Consider the following 15,082-nt stretch of genomic DNA (forward strand, 5'->3'; position numbering starts at 1 on the left):
AGAGCCCCTATCCTCCGGCAGGAAAACCGTAGCGTGCAGGTGGGTTTACAAACGCTACAGCACAAGCTGACACAGGCTCTCAAAACGCCATGCTTAACCACACAAAAAGTATTTTCTATCAGTCTGCCTTTAAATGCCTGTGCCTTAATACATTGCTCTTTATGTTAACGGCGTTTCACAAGATGTACGGGGGACGTAAGGTGGCCAGATTACTGTAAGAATCATAACTTTGCTCCCAACTGCATTTTGAGTGATTAGAACAGTAACCTTCATATCACCTTAACAGCCACATTGGTATTTTATTACATATATTCCCAAGCAGATTATGTTGTTAAGGTAAATTTTTTGAACCATAACTCAAGAGGAAAAAAATACAAAGCCTTCACAGAAATCTGTTGCTGGAGAGCATGGAAATTGGATGCTTTCAAACTGCATTTCGGCTTAGATGAAAATTTTAAAAGGTGAGCTTTTTTGGCTCTCCAGGTCACCAGCAGCCTCTCTGTTCTCCCGCCTAGAGCCACGCAGGGGAAGAACGATGCCTTTTAAACAGAGGCAAATTTTCTTGATGAGGATGAGGTACAGCCACAGCAGTCCTTCCCTCTGAAAGGCAAACTGACCACAAACACACACCACGGAGCCTAATTAATATTTTAATACTCATTGGTCAGAGATACAGAGCTATAATATGTAAACTTTCAAACCAACAGCATCACTGTAGATTAACTCTTAAAATACCAGGGAGCATCAGAAAATGTGATCATGCCCAGCTGAAAACACCAGAAGCATCCATTTGTCCTTCAACCCTGCTTTTATTCCTCATTTTTTTGCATCAAATTTCTTCCCTTCGTACGAGACAGCCTCTACAGCCATGTTACCTTGACTGCCCCAGCTTCAATGTCACCATTTTAAGCCCAGGTGTTGTGTAGACACTCAATGAGCATCGCGGTGTTTGGAAGTTCTCCAGGCTCCCGTGCCAGTCCCGCAGGCGGGAGGACAACCCCCAGCACCAGCAGGTATGTGTCCAAGTAGCTCTGGGATTGTTCCAAGTTGTGGGGTACTCTCGATTTTTGCAGATGGACTTTGGAGGTGCCTCAGTGCCCAGACTGTTTCTGGGCTGATGTCTGAGACAAGCAAAACCTTACTCTTTGGAAAGACTGGGAAGCATGCAGGTGCCCGTCTGCTCTCGTATTCTTACCGTGAACCCCTTGATTTTCTCCTGGCACCGGTCCCTGGCCCAGTTTATGCCCCGCTTGGCCAAACTCCTTGAAATCCTGCCATTCCTGCACTTCCAGCGCCTTGGCCCCCAGTGGGAGCAGAGCACAGCTATGGCCGCAGGCCAGCTGGACGCCCGCTCCCAGCTCCTCCCCACCGCTCGCTGGAGGTGCCAAGCAAGTGCGAGCATACATCAGGCACACATCATGGGCACCCAAAGCTGCCGAAATCCTGTGCGCTCCATGGGGGTGGCACTCAGGGCTATCGTGGGGGTACTACGGGTCCGTAGGTACGAGGTTGGCTATGCCACGGCAGATGAATCAGCAGCTTGTGTCCATGGAAGGGGATGGCCTGAGCAGGCGCATCACCTGAGGAACACCAATGATGGAAACCCAGGGCCAGTGGTGTGTTTCCAGCAGCAGCCGGCAGTACGGCTCGTCCCCAGCTCCGGGAAGAGAGTCAGGACAGGCAGGAGCCTCAGTCCTTGTCCTTTGCAAGGTGTTGGAAAACAGGCACGAGAGAGAGTGGCTTCAGGGCTTTCTCACTCAAAACAGGGATACACCAATGCAATAGCACCGTATAACGAATGCTATGATGGGGAGCTGTTGCTATGGTGAGGGAAATAATATTTAAGCACCAACTGTTTATAAATATATAATCCCTACAAAGTTTTCTAAAATTAGATTAAGGGGGCTAGGGCTGTCAGAATATTGTAAAAGACTTGAGAAATACTGGTATTTTTGGACACGCAAGATCTGGGTACTCCTAAAACAGCAAATGCGAGTCCAAAATGCTAAACATCAAAAGTGACGACTCCGCTGTTGTGCTTCCTGAGATTTAAAGGCAACCTCATAGCCCTGAACTCGCTGTCGCAGCCTGGCAGGCCTCTGAGAGCGGAGGCAAGAGCAGCGTTCCCAGGGATTTATTTTTCTCTTGACACGATTGCAGTGCAGGGACCGGGGCTCCACTGTTTCTTGTAGCCCACTCGCTGCTGAGCGGAGCTGTTCCGAGCTGCTGCTGAGCATGCTGGTACCATGACCCCGCAGCTACACTTTGCGAATCCTAGAGTCGGAGGGGAAGATTTGGAAATCCCTGAGCTGGAGAGGCAGCTCCTTGCAGAGCTCAGGGGGTCGTCAGGAGCTGGGTGTTGCTCTGTCCTGGTTTCAGCTGGGATAGAGTTAGTTTTCTTCTTAGTAGCTGGTAGAGTGCTGTGTTTTGGATTTAGGATGAGAATAATGTTGATAACACACTGATGTTTTGGTTCTTGCTGAGCAGAGTTTACACCAGTCAAGGACTTTTCAGCTTCTCGTGCTCTGCCCAGTGCATAAGAAGCCGGGAGGGGCACAGCCAGGACAGCTGACCCAGACTGGCCAAGGGGCTATTCCATGCCGTATGGCGTCATGCTCAGTATATAAGTTGGGGGAAGAAGAAGGAAGGGGGGGACGTTCGGAGCGATGGCGTTTGTCTTCCCAAGTAACCGTTAGGCGTGACGGAGCCCTGCTTTCCTGAGGATGGCTGAACACCTGCCTGCCCATGGGAAGTAGTGAATGAATTCCTTGCTTTGCTTTGCTTGTGCGCCTGGCTTTTGCTTTCCCTATTAAAGTGTCTTTATCTCAACCCATGAGTTTTCTCACTTTTACTCTTCTGATTCTCTCCCCCATCCCACCGGGGGGGAGTGAGCGAGAGGCTGTGTAGTGCATAGTTCCTGGCTGGGGTTAAACGACGACAGCTCACATGAACGTAAGAAGAAAACTGCCGTGAATCCTTATAATGCCCAAGCAGCACCAAACGTGCACAAAGTAAAAGGGGGATATAAAAAAGGAATACCCATTGTAGCATCTCCAGAATCACAAGCTGGCTCTCAATGGCAGCTGCCATTTCAGCAGAGGTGCAGTTAAAGTGCTAATAACGCTGCTTACTTGGCAAGCGCTGGACAAAAGGAAAACATTGAAAGTTGCCAAAAGTAAATGTCCGACCCGTTGCAAGGGATCGGACAGCAGCAGAACGCTGGAGGAACGTGGCCATCAGACCGCGGCCACCTCAACAGCCCTGACGCTCTCCCGTGTTTCATTTCCTCTGCCCCATCTCACCTTCCCAGGCGGTCAGGATGGCACCTTCCTGCCTCATTGCTCAGTATTCTGCACCGCCGAGGATGGTTTTGGTCCCTGCCCGTGGCGGTGAGCCCTGGCTGTGGCAGCGCAGGGAGGATTCCTGGTGCTGGAGAACCAGTCCCCGTGACAGTATTTTTTCTGATGAGCAAAGGCCACTGGAAAATGAGTGAATAAATGCATACTGCCATCGCTACCAAACCCAGATGGGCCCATAGAACTGGGGGGGCTGCTTGCGCCCCAGCACTGGGCCGTGGGGAGGGTGGGAAGCACCCGCCGCCCCGCATCCAGCCCCCCTCTGAGGGGTGGCCGGACCCGGTCCCCGGGGATCCCCGTGCCCCGCGCCGACAGCCGGCGTGGGGGGGGACACATCTCCGGGCGGGCGCCCCACCGGGGCCTCTCCCCCGCGACAGGAGGGGCTCTGCCCGCCCCGTCCGGGCCGCCTCGGGGAGGAAAATAAGGGAAACGCAGAGCTGGCTGCTGGGCAAAGCCGGGGGGGGGGGGGGCAGCGGCCGGGCTGGGGCGGTGCGGGCAGCGTGGTGCGGTGCGGTGTGGTGCGGAGCGGGGGCTCTGCACGTGCCCGTGCGCTGCGCCGGGTGCGCCCGTGCCGCTGCCGGGTGGCCCGGGGGGGGGGGGAGGGGGAGGGGGGAGGGAGGGAGGGAGGGAGGGAGGGGGGGGGGGAGGGGGGGAGAGCGGCGGCCGCCCCCTCCTCCCCTGCCCGCCCGCCCCTCGCCGCCGGCGCGGCGCGGAGCGGAGCGGAGCGGCGCGGAGGGGCGTGGAGAGGCGGCCCCGCGCGGCGGCTGCCCGCGCGGGCAGGGCAGGCAGGGCGGGCAGGCAGGGCAGGGCAGGCAGGGCAGGCTGCGCGCGGCCGCCGGCAGGGATGAGCCCCCGCGGCGCGGCCCGCTGAGCTCCGCCGCCAGCCGCCCCCGGGCCGGGCCGGGCCGGGCTCGGCGTCCCCCGCCCCAGGAGCCGCGGCGGGGCCCGCCGGGGATGCGGGGGGGAGCCCGCCGCGGCGCTCCGCCAGGTAAGGGGCGCGGGGGGGCGGCGGCGGCGGGGATCGGCGGGGGTGCCCGGGGGCGGCGGGCCGGGGCTCTCCCGTAACCCTTTCCGCGCCACCAACTTTCCAGGGCAGCGAGACATCACCCGCAGCGGCGGGAGGGACTTTTCCCCGCTGGTCCCCAGCGCCGGCTGCGGCGGGACCCCGGCCCGGGCTGCCAGCGCCCGGCCGGCCGCGGCCCGGGGCTGCCTGAGCGGGGGGGGCGGCAGCCCTGGCCCCCGGGACCCGGCGGGGGGAACGAGCTGCGGCGAAACTTGGGCTGTTGTTGGCGAGGAGCTGCCGGCTGGAACAAGTGAGTAAGTCCCCGGTGGCACCGGGGAGGCCAGATGCCCTGCCCGGTTGCGTGAGCCGCGCCAGCCGGCGGAGCAAATGCCCCGGCATTTGCTGTCAGACCTGAAAGTGGTCTGATAAACCTGCCGGGAGGACACAGGCTGGCGAGAAGACCTCGCAGAGCAGGGCTGAAGCACGCCATGGCATGGAGCAGTCCTACAGGAAAGCTGCACGGTTCGAGGTCCGGGCTTTTGACGCGGCCGTAGGCTGGGTACGTTGCACAGAGGGTGTTTCGAGGTGGTGAATGAGCGCGTTCATCCCAAAAGAGCCTTCCAGCTCCTGCCAGGGGAGCGCTCCAGGAGGGAGCGAGCATGCACAAACAGGCTGGCGGATGGCTCAGGGGAAGGCGGAGAGCAGAAAAAAATTGTACTGGGTTTACCCAGGCGTTCGCATCCTCGGGAAGATGCACTTCAGCAGATGAGGGATAAACAGGCACAGGTGGATGTTGCGATAAGAAAACTCTGGGACTGGCTGGGGTTGGCATTACTTGATAGTGATTTAGTAACTCAAAATGTGTATGCTGAGTGCCGGTGGGGAAAAACCGAAATCCCCGTTGAAAGCTCTGTGATGATTTAAGTGCCGGTCAAAGTGGGCAGTAATCTTCTGGTGGCAAAGGATCTCTCGGTCCTGCTGAAATGCAGAGGAGATGCGCAGAGGTAGGGGAGCGGGGGGCATGCCAGGGATGGCTTTGGGCACTGGGCTCCTGTGCCTTATTAGAAAAGTGCCCCAGGAGGTGATGCACACGAGAGTGGAGCGACTCTGGGTCTTTACGGGCACAAAGCACCTCCGCTCGGTGTTCGGTGCGGTGCTCAGCCGAGGAAGGTGGTGGGTGTGAGTCCCCGGCTGGCATTTCAGGCTGTGACTGTAGGGAAGCTCTAGTGCTGTACGGCTGAAGAGGAGGTGAGGCTGAAGGCTCATGCCTACCCTGACAGGATCTCATGTTGGTGGGCCTTGCTGGGGCGGAGGCTTGGGGGCAGAGACCAGCTCTGCTCACGTCCCTTGCGACACCCAAAATCAGGTAGCGCCTGTGGTGAGGGGGAAGGGGGGCTGCTCGGCACTGCTTTTCCCAGCGGCCCCCCTTTCCCCTGGGGAGCAGCGGGGTGCTGCCTGCCCGTGCCCAGGGTGGCTGGGCCACAGGCGTGCTCAGTGCCTGCCTGATTCGCAGAGCCGCTGGCATGACTAAGCCACTGCGCTAAACCCCGTCAGGAGCCCGTCTTCCCCGCCTCAGGCCACAACATGTTGTTTTACGAGATAAACTCTTTGCGCGGTGGGAGGACGCTGGGAAGCGGCAGGGCCCGTGCCAGTGGGTCCCTGGCTGGGAGTTGTTTTGCAACCCTGCGACTTAATTTCCATGCCTGGGCGGCGAGGTGGGGGGGAGCGGGACCGCAGGAGCCAGGCTGGCTGGGCAGGGAGGCACCGCAGGGTGCTGGCCGCAGCTCCCCGTGCCCTGACCAGCCCTCCAACAGGCTGCTCTGCCCTGGGCAGGGCACCCAGGGGAATTGCTTGCTGGGTAGGGGACAGGGGTGCGGGGCTGAGCGGCCGCTGAAGTTGATGCTGCGAACTTTGTGGGTGACTATGCAACGTGTGGGTCTCCCTCCCAGGGGGAATGAGGGGTTGTCTGCGATGAGGCACGTTTTGGGATATGTCCCCTGGCGAGCACGCTGCAGCGATGCCTTCCAAGTGCTGCAGTCGGACTTGTGTCAGGAGAGGGGTTTTTGCCTTACAAATCCTGGCGTGGGCTTTGCCTCACGTGGGGTGTGCCTGTGTGCCCCTCTGCGCCGGCGCAAGCGTGCCCGAGCGGGCAGGCAGGCAGCCCTGCCCGGTCCCTACGGTCATCCATCCTTCCTCCTCGCACCTCCCTGGGTGTTCACTGCTCACAGTTGTGTTTTCCAGCTGGTCCCAAAGTCCTGAGTCACTCTGCCGTTTCCATGGAAACAGCCTTGCTGGCGGGAATTGGTTTTGGGGGTAGAGGGTGCCGGTAGCTGGACCGGGACCAGGCAGGCCCCAGGGAGGGCTCGTGGGGCACAGGCACTCCTCCAGCACATCACCCTGGCATTGGGGCTTGTGCCAGGGCTGGAGCAGGCACCCACGTTGCACAGACCCTCACACCTTCTTCCACTCCCTTTTCCCTTCCCCTTGCCACGGGGAAACGCAGAGGGATTTCCCTAGCAGTGGTGAGGGAGCCCAGGACGAGCCCAGCCAGGCTGAGGGCACAACTTCTGGGGAGCTGTTGTGAGAGAGGGACAGGTTTTTTTGACTGCCAAAAAGAGCAGGTTTTTTTGACTGCCCTGTGAGAGAGCCTTGGAAACACGGCAATGACAGTATCCGTCACTGCAAGGTCTCCTGCCTAAAGTTGCCATCACTCCCGAGTTGCCCAGACACGGCCACCTCCAGGGAGCAGCAAGGGAACCTGCAAGGAAGGCTTGGGGCAGGAGGCAGGGCAGCTGTGCTCCTTGAGATGCTGTGAGAGTCCCCCATGAGAACAAGCTTTGGCAAGTCCGGAGCACTGCCCTGTGTAGCACCTGGCAGCTTTTGGAGGGGAAAAGACGTGTGAGTCACACCGATCTCTGCAGCAGCCCCGCTGAGTCCAGCCTGCCTAGCGCCTGAGCTCAGCTGCCAGCGCAGCCTCTGGTGCCGCGGTCCTGCTGCGTGGCTCTGAAAGCAGGTCATTCCCATCAAACCTGGGAAGACCGTCCCTGAAGTAGGAGTCCACCGCTCAGCATCTCCTCCCGGGCCTCCGCTGCGGCTGGCCAGCCACGCTCGCTGCTCCCCGTGCCGGTGACTCACGGATGCCATTCAGCTTAATTCATTGCCTCCGATCCCTCCGGTGCTCCTGGGCTGTCTTGCTGGCTTCTTGCCTGCTCATCCTCCCTGGAGCAGCGGTGGGAGTCAGGGGAAGAGGAGGAGGAGGAGGAACGCAGGTGATTTGCACCCGCTGCCATTTCACGGGTGTGTGGGCTAGGGGAGGCTGTGCTGCCTGCGCCCATCCTCTCTCTCCCTTCCTCTGGGCTCAAGGCTGTGGGAAGCAGGGCAGGGGAGAGGAAAGGCTCGGCACCTTCCTCTTCCCACAGACAATGCTCCTGTCCCCGTGCCAGGCACCAGCCAGCCTCCTGCAGCGCTCGGAGCTGGTTGCCGGGTGCCATGCATTCCTCGTGGACAGCCTGGTCCTGATGCGACTGCAGGCAGCCCGACGGAGATGCAGGCAAGGCAGTGGAGCGCAGTCTGGCGTGCTGTGACCGGAGAGGGGTTGGGGTCAGGGAAGGGGCAGTGGTGATCCCAGCACAGTGCAAAAAAAAGAGCCCACGTGCCTTCTTGCCGGCCCCTTGCAGTGCCAGCAGCACTGGGGGCTGGAAGGTACCAGTGATTTACCCCCACCCCAGCTCTCTGTCTCGTAGCCCCAGCTGCCTAGAGGGACCTACCAGACTCAGCTCCCGCCCTTGGGCTGCATTTTCTCATTGTCTTTGGTGGAGCTGAGCTGGAGACAGAGCAGAGGGAGATTTCGGCTGGGAACACTTTATAGCATGGAAACAGCTGTGAGGCCAGCATTTCAGATGACTCCCATGGTCACAGCATCCTACAGTCTAGGGCTGAGTAGCCAAAACAGTACATGCCTCACACAGGACTCTCACATACAGCCCCACATGGGCACAGCCCTCGCTCCAGCTGCTGCTCTGGACCGCTGGCCCTGGTATCGGTGCCTGAAGAGGAACAGGCCAATTTAAGAAGAAGGTCCCCCTGGGCAGGGATGGGAGAGCAAGCGGCTATCCTGCTGTGCACGTGTGTAGGAAACATCCTCCTGCAGCGTGTCTGCTGCAGCCGTGGCTCAGCCAGCCCGCTCCGAGCCGTGCGGAGCCACGCGCGGCTCCTCCTCGGCAGGTGTTTCACACCAGCCTGGCTGCGTCCGACAGATGAGCAAGGGGGAGCGCGAGTGGAAGTGATCCTCAGCCATGCCAGCAGCTCCCAGGTGCCATGCGCTTGCGCTGCCCCAGGAGCCCCCCGAGAGCACCCAGCTGCCAGTTGCTGCTGCCTCTCGAGCCCAGGGCTGGGCTGAGCGGGAACCGTGTCCCCTGGGGGACAGGCAGCGATGGGAGGAGGTGGGAGAGCCGGCCAGGGGCTGAGAGGAGGGTCCGGCTGGCTTTAAAGGCCACAGATGAGACATCAGGGAGGGAAGCCTTCTCCCCAAACCTGCCCCTCCCTGGCTGTGGCTCAGCGCACGCGAAGGGTGACGAAGGGGAGCCGAGGCCGAAGCTGGGCTGTAGTTTTGCACCTGCTCTGCCAAGGAGGTGAATCAACACCCCATTTCTTCCCCTCTACGCTGTGGTGCATTGCAAAGGGGAGCGGGTCTGGGTGGGTGGAGAACCTGAAACGCTCGCGGCCAGCAATCCGGCAGGAATTGGGACCAAGGAGGCAGCTGGGCTCTGGTCGCCTTTTGCAGGGGAGCCGGCAGCAGGTTTCTGCCACATCCTGGGACAAGCAGCGTCACATCTTCTCCAGCGTCCATCAGCAGCGCAGCAGGGAGAAGCTGAGGTTGTGTGTGAAGGATGCAGTGTGGCTGGCCATCACTAGAGAGCAGGGAAGCGTTCCCACTGCAGCTTCCGCCTAGACAGCGCACCCGAGCCACCTGGGCCAGGAGGTGCCAGCAGGGACCGTCCTGTCCTGCCCTGACTTAGCAGACCTGGAAAAACACTTTATCCAAGGGATAGAATATCCCAAGTGGACACTGGGGCCAGGTCTCCCCTCTGCAGGGTAGGTAACCCCAGATCAGGAACAGCGCTAGCCAAGCATCTGCGACTTGTGTCCCCAGCCACATGCCACATCCCTGGCAGGCAGCAGCCCAGGAGAAAGCAACCCTTATTCAAAGCATTGCTTTGGTTTAAAGCACGGCTCTTAGTGCACAGACATGGTGATGGCTGGCGGGGGGTGGCCTGCAGTAGCTGTGCCGGAGCCCCTGTGCTGGGGTCCTGCTCTGAATCATGGGGTGCAGAAAACCCCACTCCTGGCAAGAGGTCTCTGGAGCTGGTAGCTCCTGCAGCTTTCTACCTGCACCGAGCAGCTGGGGCAACTCGTAAATAATAAAGATAATAATTAAAAAAAAAGAAAGGAAAGAGGTTTTCAGCTCACCTGCAGGTCTGAGTAGCCCTCCCAGCATCATTTTCTGGGTGCCAGGGTCTCTCCGGGGAGTGGGGCATGTTGAGGAAATGGGAACAACGTGCTGTGCCAGCTGCCATGGGCTCTGCAAGGAACCCACATCACATACATTGCACCGTCCCGAGCCCATCAGGGGTTTCGGCGTGCCCTGGGCTTGAACAGGCCTTGCATGCTGAAATCCATCGCTGGTCCTCCAAGAGACCTCGGCCAAGCAGCAACAAGAGCGGCTCTGACAGTCCCACCCACAGTGGCCGGTGTGTCAGGGGCGAGCAGGGGACCAAGAGCTTGCCACCAGCTTGGGGCCGGCTCAATGCTCTCCCTGGGGACACGCAGGGAGTGCGAGAGGAGTAAGGAAGAGGGAGCAATGGTGGTGATGATGCTGTGGGAAGGGCTGTGCTGGGTGGGGGAGCAGAGATATTTGTGTCTGTCCCCTTGGTTTTGCCTGAGGAGGGTGGGCAGGTGGCTGCAGAGGCACGTGCACAGGTGAATGTACCACACTGGGGCAGGCGACAGGGAAGGAAGATGGGCAAGGGAAAGTGGGTGCAGGGAAGCTTCAAAGCTGTTGCTAATACTGGGGTGTGTCCCCTGCACAGGGGTTTTGGCTTGTTTGGGGTTTCTGAGGTGAGTCTGCTATTTCCTGCCCCCCAGCTCTGCTTGTGTTGGGGAGTGATAGCACATGGATGTGAAGCCCAGTGCTTTGGAGAGCAGCAGGGTGGTCTGTGGATGTTATTTGGTTAGTGAACAGGGGGGAGAGGGTAAAGCACCACCATGGTTACATCCCCTCCCAGCAATGCTGCAGCTCCCCAGGCATGGCAGGGGTGCTCCTCACCTAGCCATCCCTGAGCACCCCATCCAAGCATCCTGCTCAGCTTCCCCTACCCTTGCCCTCGTGCGGGCAGCAGAAAGGCAGGAGTTAGCACCGTGAGACTAAAGTTGCCCTGTGCAACTACAGCACCGCTCTTCCCTGCACCCATCTCTGCTGCCCAGGGCTCCCACCGCTGCACTGTTGCCAATAGAGGATGGGTGGGATGCAGTTTCTCTTGCCTCCTTTGTAGTATTGCTACTGCTGCTCAGAATAGCAGGGGAGCCTGAATCCCAGAGCTGAGGAGGATCTGGCCAGCACCATGAGCTCAGTGCTGGGGACACATGGGGCTGGCAGCTAGGACACAGCTCTGGCTGCAGCTGCAGAGCTCAGGCTGCTGCTCATCCCCAGAGGATGAGTGACTGAGCTGGCCTGGCTGGTGGACCCCTAAGCAAAGAGGTTTGCAGCTCCAGGAAAGCCATCGCTGCTCTCCAAAGCAGGAGGTTGTTGGCCTGGATGGGCTATGCCTTGTCCTGCCAGCCAGTCAGAAGGATGGAGACGAGCCTCTCCAGGTGGTGCTTGGCACCATCCCCTGCCCTTTCCCTGCACTGGGCGTCAAGGGCACTGGCTGATGGGGTGGCAAGTGACTCACAGGGCAGCTGCGGAGGAGGGTTCGCAGCAGCTGGTTGGAGGCACATAGATGGTGTGGCCACTGGCCTCAACACCCCCGCCTGGGTCGCTGGGGGTGAGCTGTGGGGCGCAGGATTTGCATACACCCCCAGCCTGGAAGGAAGCAGTCCTGGCTGGAAATGTCTCTCCAGGCTTGCCAGCCTCTGGCTGGTCCTCCTCTCTTCTGAAATGGGGCTCTGCAGTACGTGACTGAGGTCTGTGTGGTTACAGCTGATGTACATGCACTGCGGGAAGGCGTTTGCTGGTACACCCAGCAGTAGGGTAATTGGGCCCTCCTTGGCAGTCCTTGCTCAACCCGTGACTTCTCTGTTGGGTTGCAGACACTGAGACAACCTTTGAAGAAGCTCCATGAAGGTGACCAGCCATGCAATGTTCCTGGAAGGCTGTCCTCCTATTAGCCTTGGCATCCATTGCAATTCAGTACACAGCAATCCGGACCTTCACCGCCAAGTCCTTCCACAGCTGCCCCATCCCCAACCCCGTGAACTGCAGCCTGAGCCAGGACACGGATGCAGCCGACAGGCTGTGTGACGAGAGCCCCACTTTCGGGTATAACCTCTCCAGGAAGACGCACGTCCTCATCCTCGCCACCACCCGCAGTGGCTCCTCGTTTGTCGGGCAGCTGTTTAACCAGCACTTCGATGTCTTCTATTTATTCGAGCCCCTCTACCACGTCCAGTACACCTTGATCCCAAAGCTGACCCAGAGCAAGAGTACGACGGACAGGCGGGTCATGCTGGGGGCCAGCCGAGACCTGCTGAGGAGCCTGTACGACTGCGACCTCTACTTTTTGGAGAACTACATTAAACCCCAGCCTGTCAACCACACCACCGATCGCCTCTTCCGCAGGGGAGCCAGCAAGGCCCTGTGCTCGCCACCTGTCTGCGAGTCCCTGGGAGCTGTCGATCTCCACCTGGAGGAGGGAGACTGCGTGAAGAAGTGTGGTACCTTGAACCTGACGCTGGCCACCGAGTCCTGCAGAGACCACGGGCACGTGGCCATCAAAACCGTGCGGGTGCCTGAGGTCAGCGACCTCCGGGCGCTGGTGGAGGACCCGCGGCTGAACTTGAAGGTCATCCAGCTGGTGAGGGACCCCCGGGGGATCCTGGCATCCCGGAGCGAGACTTTCCGGGACACCTACCGGCTGTGGAGGATCTGGGACGGCACTGGCAGGAAGCCGTACAACCTGGATGTGACCCAGCTCACCACGGTGTGCGAGGACTTCTGGAACTCCGTGTCCACTGGCCTCAACCGGCCGCCGTGGCTCAAGGGCAAGTACATGCTGGTGCGGTACGAAGACCTGGCCAGGAACCCCATGAAAAAGACTGAGGAGATCTACGATTTCCTGGGCATCCCCATGGACAGCAACGTTGAGCGCTGGATACAGAACAACACCCGAGGAGACAGGTCCTCCTCCAAACACAAATACGGGACGGTGCGCAACTCAGCGGCGACGGCGGAGAAGTGGCGGTTCCGGCTGTCCTACGAGATCGTGGCGTTCACCCAGCACGCCTGCCAGCAGGTGCTGGCGCAGCTCGGCTACAAAACAGCTGGCTCCGAGGAGGAGCTGAAGAACCTCTCCATCAGCTTGGTGGAGGAGAGAGACTTCCTGCCCTTCTCCTAAGGGAGCCCCGGTTTTGATACAGACTCTTTCTAACTGTTGCCTTATTTTATTTTCTTTCATTTTGTGTCGCCCCCCCCCCCCCCCCCGTCTTTTTCTCTCCAAAATTTGCACTAAACCTTGAGCGGGAATCTCAACAGAGTCCAGGGGAAGCGATTGCTGCCCCTCAACATGTTTCGGACGCAAGAGGAGTCGGGTCTCTCCAAGCAAGAGCTAGAACTGTGGATGGGTAACAATGTTTACAAAACACACAAAATGTATAAAGCAACCTTCAAGCTTTCCAAACCGAAGGGTACCTGGGGTACTGTACTTTGCACTGTTTACTTTTACAATGTAAGAGGTAAATATAAATATAATTTATGAATGGTGTCGTCCCCTCCAGAATAACTCCCCTTGCCCCCGATGAGCAGGTGAGACTGGAAGCTGAACGTGGAACAACCTCCTCGTTTTTGATCTTGGTGCGACATGTCTGCCTGTTTAAGTCCTGTTATTGGGCTGAGCAGTTGGTCAGCGGCTTGTACATGGTTGTTTGGTAACACCTGTGATATTTCTTTGTGCCAAAAACCCACAAAAAAAAAGGGGGGGAGGGAAGTGATTGGGTGGTTTGGTAAAAGCCCAACACATTTAATGCTTTATTTCTGTGTTTTCTGTAAATAAACGTGCAATAAAACTGACCTGGGGGTGAACTTCAACTGAAGACCTCGGTGACTAAACTGGGGTGGATACACCAACACGCAGAGAGCAGCGTCTCCTGGCCTGCCCGGCTACTCAGGGCTGAGAGCGGGCGGGGGCAAGGCTGGGGGAGCCGCACCGCAGCCCCCAGGGCGGCAGGGAACCGCAGTCACCTCCTTTGGCACGTGCGTGTTTGCACCTGCAGCGTGTCAAAATGCAAGTAGTTAAGCCAAAAGCGAGAACCCGTGGTTGTTTACAGACCTGAGCGCATGTTGGCCTGCATGGGGGCACGGGACTTGCCGAAGTGCCTGGCTGCAGAGCACTCACGGCACCGGCATGGTGAGCCCGGCCCCATCAGGCTGCCCCTCATTGTCCCCCTGCCATGTCTGGCGCTGTTGATGCCAGCGTTGGTGTGCCCTGCCCTGGAGGACCAGAGAAAAGTGCTTGAATTCAAGTCATAAAACTGCCAGAATGAAAACAAACAAACGAGAAGATGGTCCTGGCAACGCACAAGCTGTTCTGCGCAAGTTGCCCACTGCCTGTGGAAGCGGGGCCCTTGCGTGCAAGGCACCTTGCAGGCAGCAAGCGAGCCCCTGCCACGCAGGGCCTGCGGGCTGAGCAGGGCAGCAAGCAGCTGGACGGGGAAGCCGGGCATGCAGGGTGGGAGCAATACAGCACCGCAGCAAAGTGCCGAGAGCCAGACACAAGACGTTGCTGGTCTATTTGATCTCTGCCTGCTGGAACAGCCGACCAGCTCCTCCGACGCGGCTGGGACAGAGTCCTCCCAACAGCCCAGCCCTCCAGGCACATCCCACAGACCACAGGCAGCTGCAGATGGGAAGCCACTTGGGCCAGTCCCTAGGGGACAGAGGACAGCAATGCCCTAGCAGTTTCCCATCTCTGTTGCTCCTGGAGCCAGGCACGACAGGGACCCACAGAGACATGACCACAGCTGGTCACATCCACCCACAGCTACACGCTCCCAGTGCTGGACCCGCTCCTGGCACAGGCATGTTTGAGCCACCCACAGCCCACCTACCTGGGCAGGTCTTGTTTCCAAAGGTGTCTTCTAAGGTCTGCTGCCCACCAGCTCCCAGCCTGAGGTCTTACTTGGGAGAGGGTGAGACTGGGTGCTGCAGTCACACACAAGGAGCTAGGACATGCTGCCTGCACACCCACTGCTTGGGTAAGGCAGCGGAAGGCTGTAACTACATATAATTTTCCAGCATCCTTTGCCCCCTTTAAAGACTTCTGGAGGGGCAGCTTGTTAGTGGCATTTTGCAACCTGGCTTAACGTGCCAAACCTGCTCCAGCTGGGCTGCAGAAAAGGTGAGCGGGGGTGATGCGTCTGATGGCCTCTCCTCAGGGCTTGCAGCTGGAGCACCTGTAATTCAGCTGTGCTGTCTGCAAGGCGACGTGGCCGGCTCCAGCCCATGAGCAGG

The 15,082-nt window shown here is 59.0% G+C and overlaps 1 protein-coding gene across 3 annotated transcripts; it reads left to right on the plus strand.

Moving 5' to 3' along the window:
* Nucleotides 1-4,250: 4,250 nt before the first annotated feature.
* CHST1 (carbohydrate sulfotransferase 1) lies at nucleotides 4,251-13,642 on the plus strand. 3 transcript variants are annotated; one of them, XM_087746780.1, is made up of 2 exons: nucleotides 4,251-4,344; nucleotides 11,668-13,642. In XM_087746780.1, exon 2 carries the CDS (start codon nucleotides 11,712-11,714, stop codon nucleotides 12,969-12,971), a length of 1,260 nt encoding a protein of 419 aa, XP_087602906.1. In that variant the 5' UTR covers nucleotides 4,251-4,344; nucleotides 11,668-11,711; the 3' UTR covers nucleotides 12,972-13,642. The 3 variants fall into 3 exon arrangements, with proteins under 3 accessions (XP_087602906.1, XP_087602907.1, XP_087602908.1); XM_087746781.1 differs by lacking the exon at nucleotides 4,251-4,344 and adding an exon at nucleotides 4,688-4,918; XM_087746782.1 differs by lacking the exon at nucleotides 4,251-4,344 and adding an exon at nucleotides 9,347-9,453.
* The last annotated feature ends 1,440 nt before the right edge of the window (nucleotides 13,643-15,082 follow it).

This window comes from Nipponia nippon, unplaced genomic scaffold, assembly GCF_047370975.1.
Source record: "Nipponia nippon isolate SJK-2023a ecotype South Korea unplaced genomic scaffold, ASM4737097v1 scaffold_10, whole genome shotgun sequence".
In the NCBI taxonomy this organism is placed as follows: Eukaryota; Metazoa; Chordata; class Aves; order Pelecaniformes; family Threskiornithidae; genus Nipponia; species Nipponia nippon.